The 18,083-nt window shown below is 32.7% G+C and overlaps 1 protein-coding gene across 1 annotated transcript; it reads right to left on the reverse strand.

Annotated features, from left to right (window-relative positions):
- Positions 1–1,773: 1,773 nt before the first annotated feature.
- On the reverse strand, positions 1,774–6,861 carry LOC118437610. The gene is made up of 11 exons (XM_035856780.1): positions 6,500–6,861; positions 6,299–6,438; positions 3,787–3,846; positions 3,594–3,707; positions 3,363–3,523; positions 3,199–3,289; positions 2,957–3,134; positions 2,708–2,886; positions 2,461–2,620; positions 2,255–2,385; positions 1,774–2,169 (listed from the first exon to the last, which is right to left on the reverse strand). Exons 1-11 carry the CDS (start codon positions 6,564–6,566, stop codon positions 1,858–1,860), a joined length of 1,593 nt encoding a protein of 530 aa, XP_035712673.1. The 5' UTR covers positions 6,567–6,861; the 3' UTR covers positions 1,774–1,857.
- Between the last annotated feature and the right edge of the window lie 11,222 nt (positions 6,862–18,083).

Here is an 18,083-nt window from a genome sequence, read left to right on the forward strand (position 1 = left end):
TTAATCATTTCCAAAATAGTGCGCAATCTTACATTTTGCAGTATTTGAATAAAATTTCTATAACTTGTAACCCTTGAACCCAGATATATCTTGTTATCGAGCGGCGAACGTCGCTTTCACAGAAACCACGAAAAATCGAGAACTCCAATAAATCCGACATCGGATTGTGCAAACGGTGCTTAATTGTGGTAAGCAAACACACAACTTCAAACCATAGGTCGGAGGCATCCGGGCTTGGCATCCGGCATCCGGATGCCAGATGCCACGACTTTGGTCGGATGCCGGATGCCACGGATGCCGGATGCCACAAAATATCCGATCTATGCTAGTTTCTGCATATTTCTCAAACTACAAGGGAATATATATAACTCTGTTGAATCTTCGTTGTTGGAGTTTATTGGCAGGCTCAGTTATCTCAATATATTCCCAAACTTGAAAACAATTGATACGATTGACTACCGCAAATCAGTCACGCACCCTTGATGCGTGACTTAGGATATGAAATACAATTTCATTACACTCGAAGTCAAAGAAGGCCAATGCACAAAATCAAAACAAATCTTGTTTTGCAAGTTTTATCCTTATTATTGACAAGCATAACGACATGTAGATAAATACGTGCGCTCAGTGCTTATTGTCAAATTTGTATAATTAGGATTACTTTGGCCTAACTCATGTGCGTCATCAGGGTACACACCTTTGACGCATCAACTTAATTTGCACTATCGAGATACATACACATTTATTTAGGTACTCATGAATTTTAGATAAAAGTCGTTACGAAACTGAGTTCAGTCACATATGCAGAAATATCGCAACAGGTTTTGAGTCTCTACTTGATCTAAATTCTCGCAAATTTGAGTATACAAATACAAAATGAAGACAACAGTTACGGCGATTCTTCTCATTCTAACCGTCACGGCAGCAATTGGTAAGAAATAATATTTTTTAACGTGTATGTACAAAGCCATAAATATAGTTAGTTACAGATTTCTTTATTATTTTTTAAATTAACAGGGTGTGACTGTAATTATCATTGGGGTGGCTGCAAAATTAGTCGGGGTCCATCGGCCGGCCATAAATGCAGATGCATCTACACAGGGGCTTGGAGTTGTAGGGGGAACGAAGTCAAATGCAACTCAAATCAACACTGTCCTCGGAATTGTAAATCTAAAGCCTGTTGTGGAGTAGGGGGCGGAGATTGTGGTGGATATTGAGACTAAATTTGTCTAAACTTTACTATTCTATACATGCTGGCTGACATGAATTGAAATACTTAATGGAGAAAAATACACACATAATTTAGACATTAACATTATTTAATGTTAAGAAATATTTATACATTTTACCCTGACGTTTGTCAAGTATTTATGTGTGTATGTTACATTTAAAAGAATAAAATGATTACACACTAAGAAAAAATGTACAAATTTTGCCCAACCTTGAGTAATATTTTGATCAACCCTGAGGAAAAAAGTGATGGAAACAAGTCTTGGTTAAATTTTCCTCAAGCCACTTGAGTGATTCATTTTGACCAATGTTGAGTAAAATTTGATCAACTATAATGAGCGTTCTCTACTATTGAATTGGGCAAATTTTAATCAACTTGCTGACAAAAGTTTACTCAAATGCTTGAATGAATTATGCTCAACTCACTTGCAAATTATTTATGCAATTAATTGGATGAATTTTAGCATAATATTGAATTAAACTTCAACAACGTCTGATTAATTATTTTTTTAGTGTTTTTATTCCGAATTAAATATACAATCTTATACAAAAACGAATACTGATAAATTTAAATACATGAACACAATTTAAATTGTAACTAATTATTACACATACATGCAAAATTAATTAAACAATAATATGAGATCCTAAAGCTAATACTGATGCAGGTGGAGATACAATTTCGTTTATCTGGTAGACCGTGTGATCAAAGAAAGACCAGACCGGGTAACATTCATCGGGGAACTTAAGTTTTAAAACATGGAACAACTTAAAACATAAATCTACGGCAGAAATTATCGTCGGCGACTTAATTAATTTTCGCTCAAGCATAACGTAAACATCCTTAATTATAAGGTTTGCCAAATCTCCAACACAAACAACAAACGGTTGACGTCGCTCCGATTCATTGGCTTTGAACGACTCCAAATCAAAAGTTTTCTGAATTGAGTCAAACAAACGCGTATTTAAGAAAATGATACAAATTTTGCTTCATGTTATACATATTAAACAATATTGCACTTACAGATACAAATTGAATAAAAAAGTCAGCAGCCGCCGCAGCTGATATTTTGACTTTCTTTGCTCCTCTCTTCTTATAAGCTGATGTCGAGGTCAGATACGGCAACATCACAAATGCAGCAATTGTAATCTCATCTAAATAATTAATTGATTAACTATATAAATATATATTATTGCAAATATTAATTATCTAACAGCTCTGACACTTACCCAATGATAATGTTGAAAACATTTTTTTAATTCCTGACTCAGCTATTGCTTTGGTTTGAGACCTCTCGGCGAATTCGCAAATTTGTTTGGCGATGCTAGGCCACTTCCTTAGCATAATTTCCGATTTCCCGGGATTCAATCTTTCAAAGTCCTGGTCAATCTAAGGAATTTTAAAGGAGCAATATCAATGCTAACTTTCAAAGCTAACCATTTATTATTTTATTTCTATTATCCATATTATACTTACCACACCAGATGTCTCAAGAAGATGTGGCCACTCTTGTAAAGTGTTACTCAAATTGGTTGTATTTTTTAATTCTAGACTTCGCAAATTAAAGGTGTCCTTCATGTATTGCAGCACCTGAGATGCAGGTGATTTTGAGTTAGACAGCCAGGATTTCATTTCGTATTCCTCAACAGTAGGATCTGTCAAATATTTGGATTATTATTTATAACAAAAAGGTATACAACAATTTTAGTTTGATGTTAAATTTACCATTAGTAATAGAGTCGAGGACTCTTGGCTTCTTCCGAATTGAAATACAGTTTTTATTTCGCAAGTATTTTAATCGGTCCTCGATCAATCCTGTCGCTGGAATATTTTTGTAAATGATTCGCCCTTTCTGGTCCATTTCCTCTGTGTCAATTGACTTGGCGTCACTGTAGAATAAGCTCTGCAAAAAATATATTTTAATATTCATACAAATTATGTTATAGATAAATATAATTTGGTTTTACTTTAATATCAATCTGCTGCTGTTCGGCGAGGTGCCCAAACAATTGTGAGGAGATGCACTCAGCTAGATTTTTCTTAACATGGCGAGGTGGACTATAAATAAAATAAATTACTATACCTACTAACTAAAGAATCAATTTTAACATAAATGTATGTAGACACTTACTAGTTGGAATAGTTTCTGATGAGATAATTCACTGTGCGCCTCTTAATTAAACTTTTGACTTGGAACGACGCCATCCCTTGGCTAATAATTAGTTGCAACATTTCCTGTCCTTTGGCCGTACCTTTTTCACGATCTGTTTGGACTACAATTTCTTTAACATTCTGAAAATACACGAAATTAATTAACTAATTAAAATTATGTGACCATCCAAATTGTTACTTCGTTACTCACAAATAACTGATCTGACAGTGACAAACATTTATCGCCCTCAGAAATGTTTACGGAGCAAATAGATTCTTGCTCAAAATTGTTATTGGATTGTGAGAATGTTTCTTCATTATTAATCTAAAAATAGAAACAACCAATATCACCATACTATATTACAAAATTACAATATATGAAACATATAAGATGCCTTTCTTACCAGCACTAATTTGTACATATTTTCCTCGTCTCTCGATGCCAGCTGCTGTTCACTGGATTTCTATTATTGTACAAAAAAAGCTAAACAACAAAATTAATTTAATCCTAAAATTAAATTAAAATTAATTTATGCTAAAATTAATCTAAACTAATTCTATCGGGCAACATATTACGTCATACTCCGAGCTCGTATTTGCCACAATCAACGGGTGCTCCAAATCTAATAATTCAGGTTTAATTATTATTGCCGTTTTTTTACCAGTTACTTTAAAGAGATAAGAATTGTGAAGCAATTCCACGCAAGTAATTGGAGAAACACAAATATAAACTTGATCATCGTGCACAAAACAAAGTTCAACTTGGCAGAATTGAAGCTGATTCTCATTACTCCCTAGAATGAAATATTTATGACGAGAAATTATTGTACCTTTCGCACTTACAAACTCGATTGATAAAATTATTTCCTCGCTACCTATATTTAGTAATGAAAAGTCAAAATTTCCTTTTAATTCATCCAACCTTATTCTAACTCCTCCACCAAATTTAATTTGCATAATTCCGTCACCTTTCGAAGAATTAATGGAAAATGCCATATTCAAAGATAACCGTTTTGCCACAGATTTTGCTATATTTTTGAAGTTGTAAGAATTTTTCCCCACAATTTTGCTGAAGCGATGCTTTGCTTCCAATCTCATGCACCAAAAATTTTTTAACGGACCCAGCTGCTCAATTGCGTGAGGGTAGTGTAAAATGTGGTGAAATTTTGGAGTTAGATTATTACCAGTCAAATTAATATAGAGCTGGTGGTGATCAGAAATTAAATATCGCAAAAGTGATACACCTTCACGGGAAATTAACGGTGCCATAATAATTCGTATAATTCTTCTTAATTTGAAAATTAAATTTAGCATTTTGTCATCGTCAAAATAAGCCAAAAAAATTGCCGGAAATACAAGAAAAAAGTTGTTCATTTCTGATGCAGAGAAACAAGATTTCTTTTCATCACAAATAAATTGTTGACTTATTTCAGGAAATTTGTTTACTTTATGACTATTCTTTTTGAAACAGGTAGAAATCTGATGATTAATTTGTTGCAGAGTAATTTTCTTGGTCTTTATCAGATAGTCCAATGCTAATTTTAACTCAATTATGCATATTCCTTCAAAAAAATCATGCATAATATCTGGGGCATAATTTTCAGTGACATGAAAATAGGAAATTTCATTTAAAATTGACCCCTCTCGTATCCCGGTTAAAGAAATGTCGCCAAGCACCAAATCCGAGCTATAATTAGCAATATTCCGACGTAGTGATATCTCTTCCTCCACAGCGGTTTGGGTAAAATGCTTGTTACCTTTACAAAATCTACACCTGTAATTAGCATTAAACCCTTCCGTGTATCCCAGTAGGGAATGTAGGCCTAAATTGTCGCCACAAACTTGGAGCAAAACTACGTGTGTGAATGGCAACTCTAACAAAATATCTTGTGGATTAATTACAGACAATTTTTTAAATTCATCGACCATTGGTTTCAATATGTTGTTGATACCATATTCCTTCAATAATTTTGACTTTACAATTAAAAGAGGAAAAATGGTTGACAACTGAGATTTGAAGTGAGGTGGAAAGTTTGCAATTATAAAATAAAACATTGCCAACTTATGTATTTTAGCCTTGGCACCAAGTGGATTGCAAATTTCTATATCGTCGTAGTAAATTTGCAAGCAAAGGGGATTTCCGTCCAATTTTCTAAAGTATTTTCCAGATTTAAAATTTAAGAAAAGATTGAAATTATTACTGTCGTCTAACACAAAATTACATACAAGTTTATAATGAGACAATATTATTGGCAAGCTTTTCCGCAAATCAAAATAATACATGAAATCAAACTTTTCTATTACCGACCCAGCTGCCACATCGAATTTAAAATGTGACCCAAGTTTAATTTCGGTTGCCTCACTATAAATTTTTTGATCTTTCAAACTCTTCTCAATTAAATATTGAGAGCAGTTTGAGTTATGAAAAGGATCTTTTAGTGTACTCAGCTTAATTAGCAAATCATCTTTCTCAGTGGTATTATTAACAAAATTTTTAGCAATATCGACAATGCTATTTACTAGAGAATTTGCAGATGATAAAATTTCAGCTGACTTTACTAATGAAATTGAACCCGACATTTGTAGTGTTTTGACAAAAGCTAATTTATAGTCTGTAGTAATATCTGCCAACAAATTAGGTCCAATTTCCTCTTCAGTAATTTGAGAAATATCCTGACGTATAGCTAGATTTGAATTTACTGATCTACTTCTATTCTTTGGACAAAAGAGTTTTACATGATTTTTAAGTGTCTCGGTGCTAGTAAAAATTGTAGAACACAAAGGACAATTAATTCTAGCCGTTCCTTTACTAATTTCGTGAAAACTTATTAAATGATTCCAATATGTATTGAATTCTTGGAAATTTGATTTGCAAATGCTACAATTAAACAGTCGTTTATTTTGAAGGGTACTTACGGCGGCGACTTCCCTGATTGCATTAATAATTTTTAGCCTCCGTCCAATTGATGGAACGATATCAGCTAAAAGACGCTCTTCAAGCGATCCGACTTGGCAATCTGGCAGTTTGCGAAGCACATTTTCGTCCACGTCTTGATCTGCAAGATTGAAAAAAAATATTATTAAATTAATTAATACTGATTTACAATTAAGTTTTACCTTTGAATGTTGCGATGAGTTCCACCAGCCCTGCAATCTCGAGAACTTTTTCAACAAAATCACCCATTTTGGCGTAAATTTAATTTTGCAACTCAAAATGGCAAAATTAATTCTTTTTGACTGGTTCTGTTGGTCTCGTGCTTCCAACTGACAAAGACCGCCGCACGGGCTGAACCACCACAACATTTGACTGAATTTTGCTCAATGTGTGGTATGATTTTGCTCTCTTAATGAGTAAATTCTCCCCAGATTGAATGAGCGTTAAACAGCCAACTGAGTTGGTCAATACTTCCCCAATGTTGTACAACAATTACTCAGGAATTTATGCAAAGTTTTTACAACATTGAGTAAAATCATGATAACTAAACTTTTGAATAAAATTTGTCCAAGACTGTGTAAAATAAATTTTGTACAAGCTAATTGACTATTTTTTATACTTCATTATAGCAATATATCATCAAGGTTGAGCAAATTTTCCACAATTTCGTTTTCCTCAAGTGGTTGTATACATCATTATTTAGCGTGTACGTATTAATTGAATTAATTTCAAATTGTATTGTATACTTATAAGGAATGGTCGCCGACTGTTTCCCGCCCCCAGAGTACCCACTATAGTTTTTGGAATCTGCTAGGGCCCTAGATTAAGGATCCATTCATATTTCTGTGTAAAACTCATATTTGGCGCCGTGGCGTGGCGCCAAACTTTTAAGGCCGGATTTTCGACCAATTTCAAGCCTTCATAACTTTTGGAGTTTTGGCGGGATTTTCATAATTTTTGGTTTAAAATGATCACAAAAATCGAGATTTTAAGAAATAATTCAAAAATGAAAAATAATTATTTTTTGAGAAATTTGTAACATTTTTCGCCCGATCACTTGTTCTGCGAAATTTCGAAAATTTTCAAACAATTGGATAAATATATTTCTATTGTTTAATGAAAATTCAACTCTTTGTGAGTTGAATTACAGATCATTTTCAGTACAGTACAGATCATTTTCATTCAAATTTTTTGAAAATCCATGAACTATTTCAAAAGTTATAGCGGTTTAAAATATAAAATCTAGCGAATTTGGCGAATTTGGCGCCACGCCACGGCCCCAAATATGAGTTTTACACAGAAATATGAATGGATCCTTAATCTAGGGCCCTAGTAGATTCCAAAAACTATAGTGGGTACTGTGTGGACGGCAAACAGTCGAAGGTCCTTCCTTGTTAACGAAAAAGTGACTAAAGTTGATAAAAATTTGTGCCAGATTATATAACAGATTGAGGAGGAGGATGGTATTTTGTTAACTTGGAGAAAAAAAAACCTGAATTAATTTTGTATCCAGGTTTTTGCAGGAATTATTTTGTAATCTGCAGGATAAATTGTGCGCAAACTTAATCTTCGTAAAACTCGCGTAATTTTGGAAAGCGAATTTTCAATCGGTGCGAATTTTGCAAATTTTAGGACGATACGACTTAAATTTGTGCATACTTGGGTTTTTTCAGTAGTCGTTTATGTAAAACTTAAATTTTTTTTACATAGTTATAACAATTAACGTTACAATAATATTTGCATGCCTTGTGGAAACTGAATTAAGCAGTATAAGAACCAAAATGTGTATTTTGACAGTTTGCAAACTTCATTATTTTTTTCATATACGCTTTAACATTGGTACAATTTTGGTTACGTAAAAAAAACAACAAACAAGCAAAGCAATCTGCATGGGGAATTTAAATATTAAAATTTTACTAAAATTGCATACTTGACATTACAATTTGTCAACTTGTATAATTTAAAAAAATTACCAAATTTAAAATAGTGTCAAAACTGACAAATGTTGTAAATTAATTAAGAGAAAATTTGGGAAAATTTTGCCAATTTGTTGTGGAAGGAGTATAATAAGGCGGTAGCTTTAAAACATAATGTCTGTTATCAATTCTTTGTTTATTTCTTGGTTATCTCAAGATTTTCAAATATTTGCACGTTTTAAAAACTTGATCATAAGAATTACGTAATAATTTCATATAATTTTTAACAAATTTCCACGATTTATGAAGTGACCAAGCCCGCATGAGGAAAATAAATCTGATTACAGTTTATAAATATTAAAATCTTAAAAAATTGCATATATGGCGTTGATGTTCAAAAAAAACTTTGATGATGAAATTGTTGAGATTTTGCATATAGAATTACTATTAAATTTCTTAATTTTCTAGTACGAAAATACGGGCGAAAACGATTTCTCTTGTTGAACATTTATGAGAATTTTACCCAGTTTGCGGCTGAGTTACTCGCTGTAATCAAGCTTTTTGAAATTTTTTCCCACATAGTGTTACTCACATTTATAAAACGGATCGATTAATCCATGTTAATTCGAAAATTTGTGAATATTTACAAATGTTTTAGCAATAATTGGGAATAATTTCAGAAAATTAGCGCAGTTTACACAGTCATCCTTCATGTCCGAAGTATTAATGGTTTCTAGGACGTAAAAATCTGGTAAACTTGCACATGTGGGGTTGAAATTTAGTAATTTCTTTTAAATAGTGCAAAAATAATCTTCTAAAACATTTATATAATTATTCCAAATTTTCAAGGATTACCCGTGACGACTCAATGATCTTATTGTCATTTATGACCTTAAATATCTAAAAAAAATTATTAAAATTTGGCTTTGCAATTTCGCAATTTTGTTAGTACTAAAATTAGGCAAAAGTCGTATTTTTTAATAATTGTAGAAAATTTTACCCAGTTTACAAAACACAGACGTAGTGCATAATCAAGCTTTTTGAAATTTATATTTCAGAAAACGTTATTTAAATATATATAAACATTCCCCTGTTTTTTGTAAATTCAAAATTCAAAATTCAAAATCAAAATTTTGTGAATATTTATACATTTTCGGAAATTTGGACGATAATGATATAATTTTAGAAACTTTACACACTTCACAAATTTAGTAATACCTTCCGCCTCGTAAAAATTAGTTGATCTAAATATGGATTGTGTATTAACAAATATCTGCATATTTTACATATGGCGCTGAAATTAAGAAATTTTTTTATTCCAAAAAATGACATCTTTTACAAGTTATTTGTAATTCGTGTCTCTGTATTATTAAGGGAGCGTAAGAATTGAAAAGGTTTCTCGTCACATGTCGTCGTGTCATTTGTTCAGCATGATTCACAAGAATGGATTATTACGACGACGAGGAGAGAGAGAGAGAGAAAGTATGGGAGAAAGTAAAACGAGAGAAAAATGCAGTCATAATTTAATTTACTATTTGTATTCTAAAATCGATACCAATTTAGTCTAATTTATTACCCAGGGAAGGGATAAGTTTCAAAATATGAGGCAATTGTCAAACACGTGGATGTTAATAAAATAATATCTGGAATATTGCAGTGTATAAATTTATATAAAAATTTGCACGAAAATTTGCACGGAATTTATAGCAAATATCTAATTCAAATTGAACTAGTCCTGTAAATGAGAATCTGATTATATAGTTTACAGGTATGAAATTTACATCGTTTTTGACAAATTAGTAAAAAAACTGGATACGATTTTTGTAAAATTTGCAAAAACTTTTAAATCTACAAAATTCAATATAATTCTTGTTTCGGCACAAAATCTGACTGAAACTAAAGCATGCTAAAAGTTGTGTAAAGCAAGTAGACGCCGGATTAACAACCTTTCGCATTGCTAACAACCTAACCTATTGCTAATAACGTTTCTTATTGCTAACAAATATAGCCAAATTCATTACAAAGAGATGACATGCGTATTTATGTAAATATTTCCGTATAAACTTCAGTCAAAATACTTTCACAGCACGAATTCAACGCTACCTAAATTTGAGAATTCGATCGTGGATAACTAATGGAAAAACTGGGATTATTCTTCCAAAATTTGCCAATTTGCCAAAATTTTCGTCCACACTGGACAAAGTTGGCAACTTCTAGTTCAAAATAATTATTTTTACTCATATTTGACCAAATTCGGATGAGTTTTGGTGAAAAATTAAATATCGCAAAATTAGCAAGAATCTCGCGCATTCTAGCTTATATCTCGAAAACCACTGGAGTCCCCCATTTTTATTGTGAATTCTTGATCTACTAAAAATTACGCAAATTTTAAGATATCATACATCGAAATCGTAGGAGCGCGAAAAACCCGCTTTCCAATTGTATATATATATCTTAATCAAAATTTGCTTCGAAATCGCAATCTTTTCATTCGGTACCTGTCCACAGCATAGAAGAGTTTTCCTTTCATTCCGGGTTGCTAATGATTTGGTACACTCTAAAAAAAGTTGTACTAAATTTGCCCAACCTTGAGTAAAAAAGAGGATGACACAACAGTCGAGGTAAAATTTGTCCAACATTGAGTAAAATTATGATGATGATGCACCTTGTTCGCACAACGTTGGGCAAATTTTACTCAATTTTGGACAAATTTTACCTCGACTGTTGTGTCATCCTCTTTTTTACTCAATTTTGTTTAGAGTGTAATGATTCGTTACTCAATAGTAACGTTTTATTTCTAACCGGTAACTTTTCACTAATCATCAAGGAAGTATGAATCAGCCACTCAAATCCCTATTTGAAATCTTTAAAAATCAAAGTAAAATCATAAAAAGTGAAATTTACCAAGTGTAGTTTTTAAACTAAAAATGAATATTTTGCCAACTAACGATTAAGATATCCCAAGAAAAGTATAAGTAAATATTGTTGATGGAAGTTGGTTGAAACTTGGAATATATGAAATTGCAACCGGAATTTGAAAAGGTCACAAACTAAAATCGAGTTTATAAAAGTGGATCCAAAACTTAAAGGAGTAGCGGCAATCAATGAATGCTATTAATATTAAATGTATAAAACATCTACTTTTACTAAGGTTACGAAAATCAACGTCAATTTAACATTCAATCCCAATGTGAGTAAACGTTGGAAATGTTTAAAAACCGAATAATTTTGAACAAAAATTAAAGTTGAAATGGTTGGACGTTTAAAAGAAAAAATAGTATTTTGGTTAAAATATGAAATAATTGCAGATGTGGCGTGAGTAGGCTATAAGGTTAAAAATTTGAGCGAGATTTTATAACAGAATGAGGAGGAGGTATTCTGGGATGTTGGAGAAAAAAACCTGAATTAATTTTGTATTTGGGTTTTTGCAGGAGTTATTTGTAATCTGTCGTGTACAAACTTAAGCTTTAAAAAACTCGGTACCAATTTTGGCAATTTTAGAAAGATATGACTTAATTTTGTAAATATTGGGAATTTCTCCGTAATCATTTATGTAAAACCTGTTAATTTTACATTTTTTTAACAGAGTTATAATTGCTAAAGTTCACAATAATATTTGCATGCCTTGCGGCAACTGAATTAAGCAGTGTAATAATCAAAATGTGTATTGGACATCTTATAAACTTTATTATTTCACGTACGCTTGAAGATTGATATAATTTTGGTTACGTATAAAAGAATCTGTAGCAGATTGAAGCTGTAGCAGATCCGTAGCAGAGAATCTGTTTTTAGCTGTTTAGGTAGTAAACATTTACTAAAATTGCATATACGCCGTTGAAATTTGTTAATTTCAATAGTTAAAAAATTAAAAAAAAATTAAAGTAGTGCCAAAACTGACAAATCTTGTGAATTAATTAGGAGCAAAATGTGGGGAAAATTTTGCCACGTTTACACAGTTTTCGGTCGTGGAAGGAGTAGAAGGCGGTCGTGATAAAAAAATAAAGTCTGTCATCAATTTTTTTTCTATTTCTTGGTAATCTAAGATTTTTTGAATATTTGCACGTTTGAAAAACTTGACCATAAGTATGAAGTAATAATTAAATTAATTTTTAGAAAAAATCTATAAGTTATGAATTGATCATGCACGACCAAACACCTGATTGTAGCTTTTTTGTATTAAAATATTCTAAAATTGCATATTTGGCGTTGTTGTTCAACGTTTAATTTTGTTGAGGTTTTACATATAAAATTTCTATAAAATATTTTTAAGTGCGAAAATGCGGGCGAAAACGATCTCTCTTGTTGAAAATTTATGAGAATTTTACCCAGTTTACGGCTGAATTACTAGATGATCAAACTTTTTGAAATTTGTTTCCAGAAATTGTTACCCAGATTTATAAAACGGATCGATTAGTTCATGTTAATTCGGAAATTTGTGAATATTTATAAATTTCTTTGCCACAATTGGGCATAATTTTACAAATTTAGCGCAATTTACACAATAATTCTTCATGTGGTTTTTAGTAGGACTGTTCACGAGTTCGAGCTAGCCCGACCCGCTCGTCATGAGTCGGGTTTCGAGCGAGTCGAGCCAGGCAACAACTCGTTCGTTTATAAACGAGCCAGCTCGATTATAAACGGGTTGGTTCAACTAAACTGCCAACTCGTGAGCTGAGAAGTATGGACTGGAGGCCGTGCCGAAAACATATGTTCAATGTTTATGTTATCATAATATTTCCTACTTACTTTGTCATGGTAGCGTACATAATGTGTTTAATGTTTACGTATATTATGATTTTCATTCAATGTTCTGCGCATTTAAATTATGTTTTATTCAAAAAATTGTACTTATCAAAGCTATGCTTATCAAGGCCTTATCTAAAAATACAAAACATTACCAATTTTTTTTTGAAATTCTGAAGTTAAGTTTATTTTGACAACTAATCCTCAAAATTTGACCAAAACTTTGATTTTCATTGCTTATCATCGATGTTATCAATAAATTCAGGTAACCATAAAATGTTAACCAAATTATTAGCTAATCGTGAAGATAACGTTTTACTAATTTTTATCTCACGACATTTAGTTTACTAATAGTTTATACTAATTAATTGATAACCTCCAAGATAAGCAACGAAAATTCAATTTTTTGTCATTTCATATTCTGTCAATATTAACTTAATTTCAGAATTTCAAACAAAATTAAATAGGTGACAATTTTGTGGTTGTGGTCCTCTTTAATTGAAAACATCGAAAATAATCAACACAAATTTTATATTACTTTATGATGAATTTCCAATACTAATTCAACGTGTGAGTTTCTACCGGTTAGCATTTTGTTACTTTCGATAACAACGCCTAATTTTATTAGTTAGCAGCATATACATACATACATAACATGTACGTAAATAATGAGAAATAATAATCGAGCCAGCTCGACTCGCCCGACTCGTGGCTCGACTCGCTTGATTGTAATCGAGCGAGTCGAGCTAGCTCGATTATAATCGAGTCGGGTTGAGCTCGCCCGATAGCCCGTATAACTCGCTCGTGAACAGTCCTAGTTTTTAGGAAGTAAACATCTGGTAAACTTGCACATTTAGATTTGAAATTTAGGAATTTCTAATTTATTTCTTTATAAAGTGCAAAAATCTCTTGTAAAACTTATATAATTATTCCAGACTATGTCTACATCTGTTTATCATGTATGATCTAAACTATCTAGAAATTATACATTTGGCTTTGCAATTTCTCAATTTTGTTAGTACTAAAATTATGGCAAAATGCACATCTCTTTTAATGGTTAATAATATTATAAAATTTTACCCACTTTACAAAGCACGGAAGTAGTGCATCATCAAGATTTTTGAAATTAAAATTTCAGAAAATGTTATTTAAATATATAAAAACATTCCCCTGTTTTTTGTAAATTCAAAATTTTGTGAATATTTACACACTTTCGGAAATTTAGACGATAATGAAGATAAGTGATTTTAGAAACTTTACACAAAATCACAAATTTATCAACCTAATTAATCTAAATTAATGTAAATTAATCTCTTATAATTGTCTTAAAAATCTTAAAAAAATCTCACACTTAAATTTAAATTAAATTAGGTTAGGTTCCTAAATTAAATTAGAAACTTAAATTTCTCAATTTGGTATTCAAAGTGCAAAAACCACGGCATTTGTAATAATTAGCGGAACCGTCGGCTGATCTTAATATGGATTAAGTATAATGAAACATCTGCATATTTTACATATGGCGCTGAAATTACGAAATTTTTGTATCCCAAAAAAAATGATATCTCTTACTAATTAATCGTGAAATACTTTTAGAAAATTTTAACCGTTTTACAAAAACAGGGGTTAAATGTGTAATCAAGCTTTTACAAATTTCTGTTCCAGGAAATGTCATCTAAATTCTTTAAATAGATTATCATCGATTATTCCCCTGTGTTTTTTGTTAATTCCAAAATTTTTGAATATTTCCACTTTTCCGAGAAGTTCCGGAAACAACAAGGTATTTTTTTCAAATTTGAAAACAACTAATATTTGTTTGTCTGTTAATATTGGCTACTGCGTCTCTTTCTCCTCTGGCTATCAACTAAATGGGCATCCATCGAGTGAATTTTTTTTTCTCTCGTCTTCTTCTGCTCATCCGTGCTGTCTGTCATGTCAGTCTTGGGACGAATTTCAATAATAAAAATGCACCCTTAAAAATATCGGGATAAAATCTCGAGTTTAACTTGTCAGTAATAAATTTAAATTTGGTGCCTATAATTAGATTTGCAATAATGTCGGGTTGGTCAGCTTTAATTGTGTAAGGGAATTGATAATTGCATTTCAGGAAGGATAATTCAGCCAGCACAGGTGTAGTGCCCTTGTGCCCTTATGCCAAAAATAGGTCCAAGTAGGAAAATAATAGAGCAGCAATGATTTAATCGTGGCATGAGTTTTGTTGAATTATTTACCATCGAGTCGGGTTGTTTGTAACGTTGTTGTAGGTTGTTTGTAACGATGCAGTATTTAATGATAATGCAACTATGCCCAACTTTGTCATTTATATCCCTGTTTTATTGACGTGACATAATTATTGTGAAAATTGAGGTAAACATGTCACAATTAGATATCCGACAGTGTGGCACAAAATTTGTAGATAAAAATTACCATATTATTTAGGGATCCATCAGGGTCTACATTGCCACTGTGTAGGCGATATTAATGTCATATTATGTCATAAATGTCGTGCCAAATTTTTAGCTTTTGGGCGTGGAGCCAAAATATGTGATATTTACGATTATGATATTTATAATTATGATATTTATTATATTATTTTAATAATTGTTACAAGACAGAATTAAAATTTTTCATCTTACAAAATTTAGTTTAATTTCAATCTAAATTTACCCACAATCCCAGTATGCAGACAATTCAGGAGAAAAAGGGAGAATGCCAAAGGCGAAATAGTATTCAATGAATCAAATCCAGTATCTGTGAATGTGATTGGATATTTAGTTGTAGTATGTGGTGTTCTTTTGAGGTTTTGAGTGGCTTAGCGTTTTCAGTTGGGATCAGGGGTGTCACTATGGCTTTCATCATATTTATTCTTCAGGCGACCTGGACAAGTGTAAAGCGATATTTCCAGCAACTCAATAACTTATGTTTATTACGAGTAATGCGAGCAATTAAATCAATGGAGACAAAAAAAAATGAAAAGGAACGCTACGTAGCATCAATTAAACGTAATATTCATGATTTTAAATACAGTAAATAATTTTAAACATATGTACACAGTGTTGTTGCAAATGCACAATAAATGGACGAATACTGCTATAGGTACAGAATTCGGTAATGCTCATTATTTAGACGTATGTACATATATGATCCCTGCCGATGATTGTATTGTGAAATTAATTTTTATATACTCGTTCGATACGTCTAAACTTAAATAACGGTATAAATAAACTCATTTATTTAATTGTTTTAAATAAATGTTACGCAATATTAGCATTCTTTTCGACACGAGTTGCACATTATTCTACAAAGTTGGTCACCAAATTTTTCATTCTCATGACGCGAACTACATACAATTGGTGTCTCAATAAAATTATTTACCTGCAGTTACATACACGTACCAGTGACATCTGCCATTGTTGCATACGTTATAAATAAGTAAGTACAGAAGACAGTAATGATATACACATAAATATTGAGTTGTTTATCTCATTATAATTCTGATCACATATTTCTACTAAGAACAATGGTTGTAATAGAGACAATTTTTCACCAAAGTTAACCTACCATGAATCCCCACAGTGGAAAGAATATGTTAAATAATAATCCGAACGGGGGATAAATATTTACCGGGGAATGCTTTTATACTCGTAGAAATACTCGTTAAATACATATCTTCAACATGTATTACCATAGAGGTTATGTAACACTATTTTTAAATGAGTAAATTATTTTGTCCGTGTCATTGAAGAGGAAGAAAATATGTAGGCAAATATAACGGGCGAGGTGATTCATGGTATAATGCATGAATATTATCTATGTATCCATAGGGTCTTTACTTGGTTGCAAATCAGTAAAAACCGCTGAGGTCTTACTACATTACATGTTATGTGGGTTTAACTCGGGTTTTCCTGGGATTAAATAAAAATTCAATGAAAAAAGTCATTTAAGGCAGTTTTAAAGATGGAACTCGATAATTTGTACATTATTTCACAGGAATTTGCAGCTTTTTCATTTTATTACGCCAACCCATTAAGGGAAACCCAGTAAAACCCCGTATATATAACATACACAGTAAAAAAAAATGTTACTTTTTGAAAAAGTAGGGGCACTTAGGGTAAGCCTAACTTTATATATAGTAAATGTTACTTTAATTAGAGTAAAAAGTGCCCTTACTTTTTCAAAAAGTAACATTTTTTAAGAGTGATAGTAAAACTTCAGAGGTGGTGGTTTTGGGAGTAAAACCCAGAGTCTTTCCGAACCCTGTTTATGTGTAAGGGCAATTTCTGCTTTACTGGGTAGGAGTTATGCACATATTTTTATATATGGTTATGGTTGTGTTTGTATATGTTTATCTCTGCACATAGATCGGATATTTTGCGTACTCCGGCCTCCGCGTACTCCGGCCTCCGGCCGGCCATGCGTACTCCGGCCTCCGCGTACTCCGGCCTCCAGAAAAAGTCGCGTACTCCGGCCTCCGGAGGCCGGAGTACGTACTCCGGCCTCCGGAGGCCGGAGTACGTACTCCAAGCCCGGAATTCTCCTATCTATGCGATCGGAAATTTTGCGTACTCCGGCCTCCGTACTCCGGCCTCCGGCCGGCCATGCGTACTCCGGCCTCCGCGTACTCCGGCCTCCGGCTGGCCACGTGTACTCCGGCCTCCGCGTAATCCGGCCTCCAGAAAAAGCTGCGTACTCCGGCCTCCGGAGGCCGGAGTACGTACTCCAAGCCCGGAGTACTCCGATCTATGTCTCTGCATATGTGTACAACATGTACATAACTTACTAGGGATAATTTAGAGGTTCCGGTCGAGTTAAGGGTTGACACCTATATCAAAATGAGCACAAGGAACGACTTTGACGATGAGGTGAAGGAATTTCCGTGTAAAATTCACTTTTCGTCAAGTTGTGACGACTTTTGTGGCGAGCGATTGACGATGAAGTCCATCGAGGTCAAAGCGGTGGACTCGGCCTTCACTCCTCCTCCGCACAAATACAATGGAACATCTGCCGGATGACAGCTGGATGAAGGCGGTCACATTTATGTTTGTGAAACAGTTTTGGAAATACTTTGAAACTCTTGTGCGATTTTTGCAAATTATGCACATTTTTGCAA

Source organism: Folsomia candida, unplaced genomic scaffold (assembly GCF_002217175.1).
Source record: "Folsomia candida strain VU population unplaced genomic scaffold, ASM221717v1 Fcan01_Sc014, whole genome shotgun sequence".
In the NCBI taxonomy this organism is placed as follows: domain Eukaryota; kingdom Metazoa; phylum Arthropoda; class Collembola; order Entomobryomorpha; family Isotomidae; genus Folsomia; species Folsomia candida.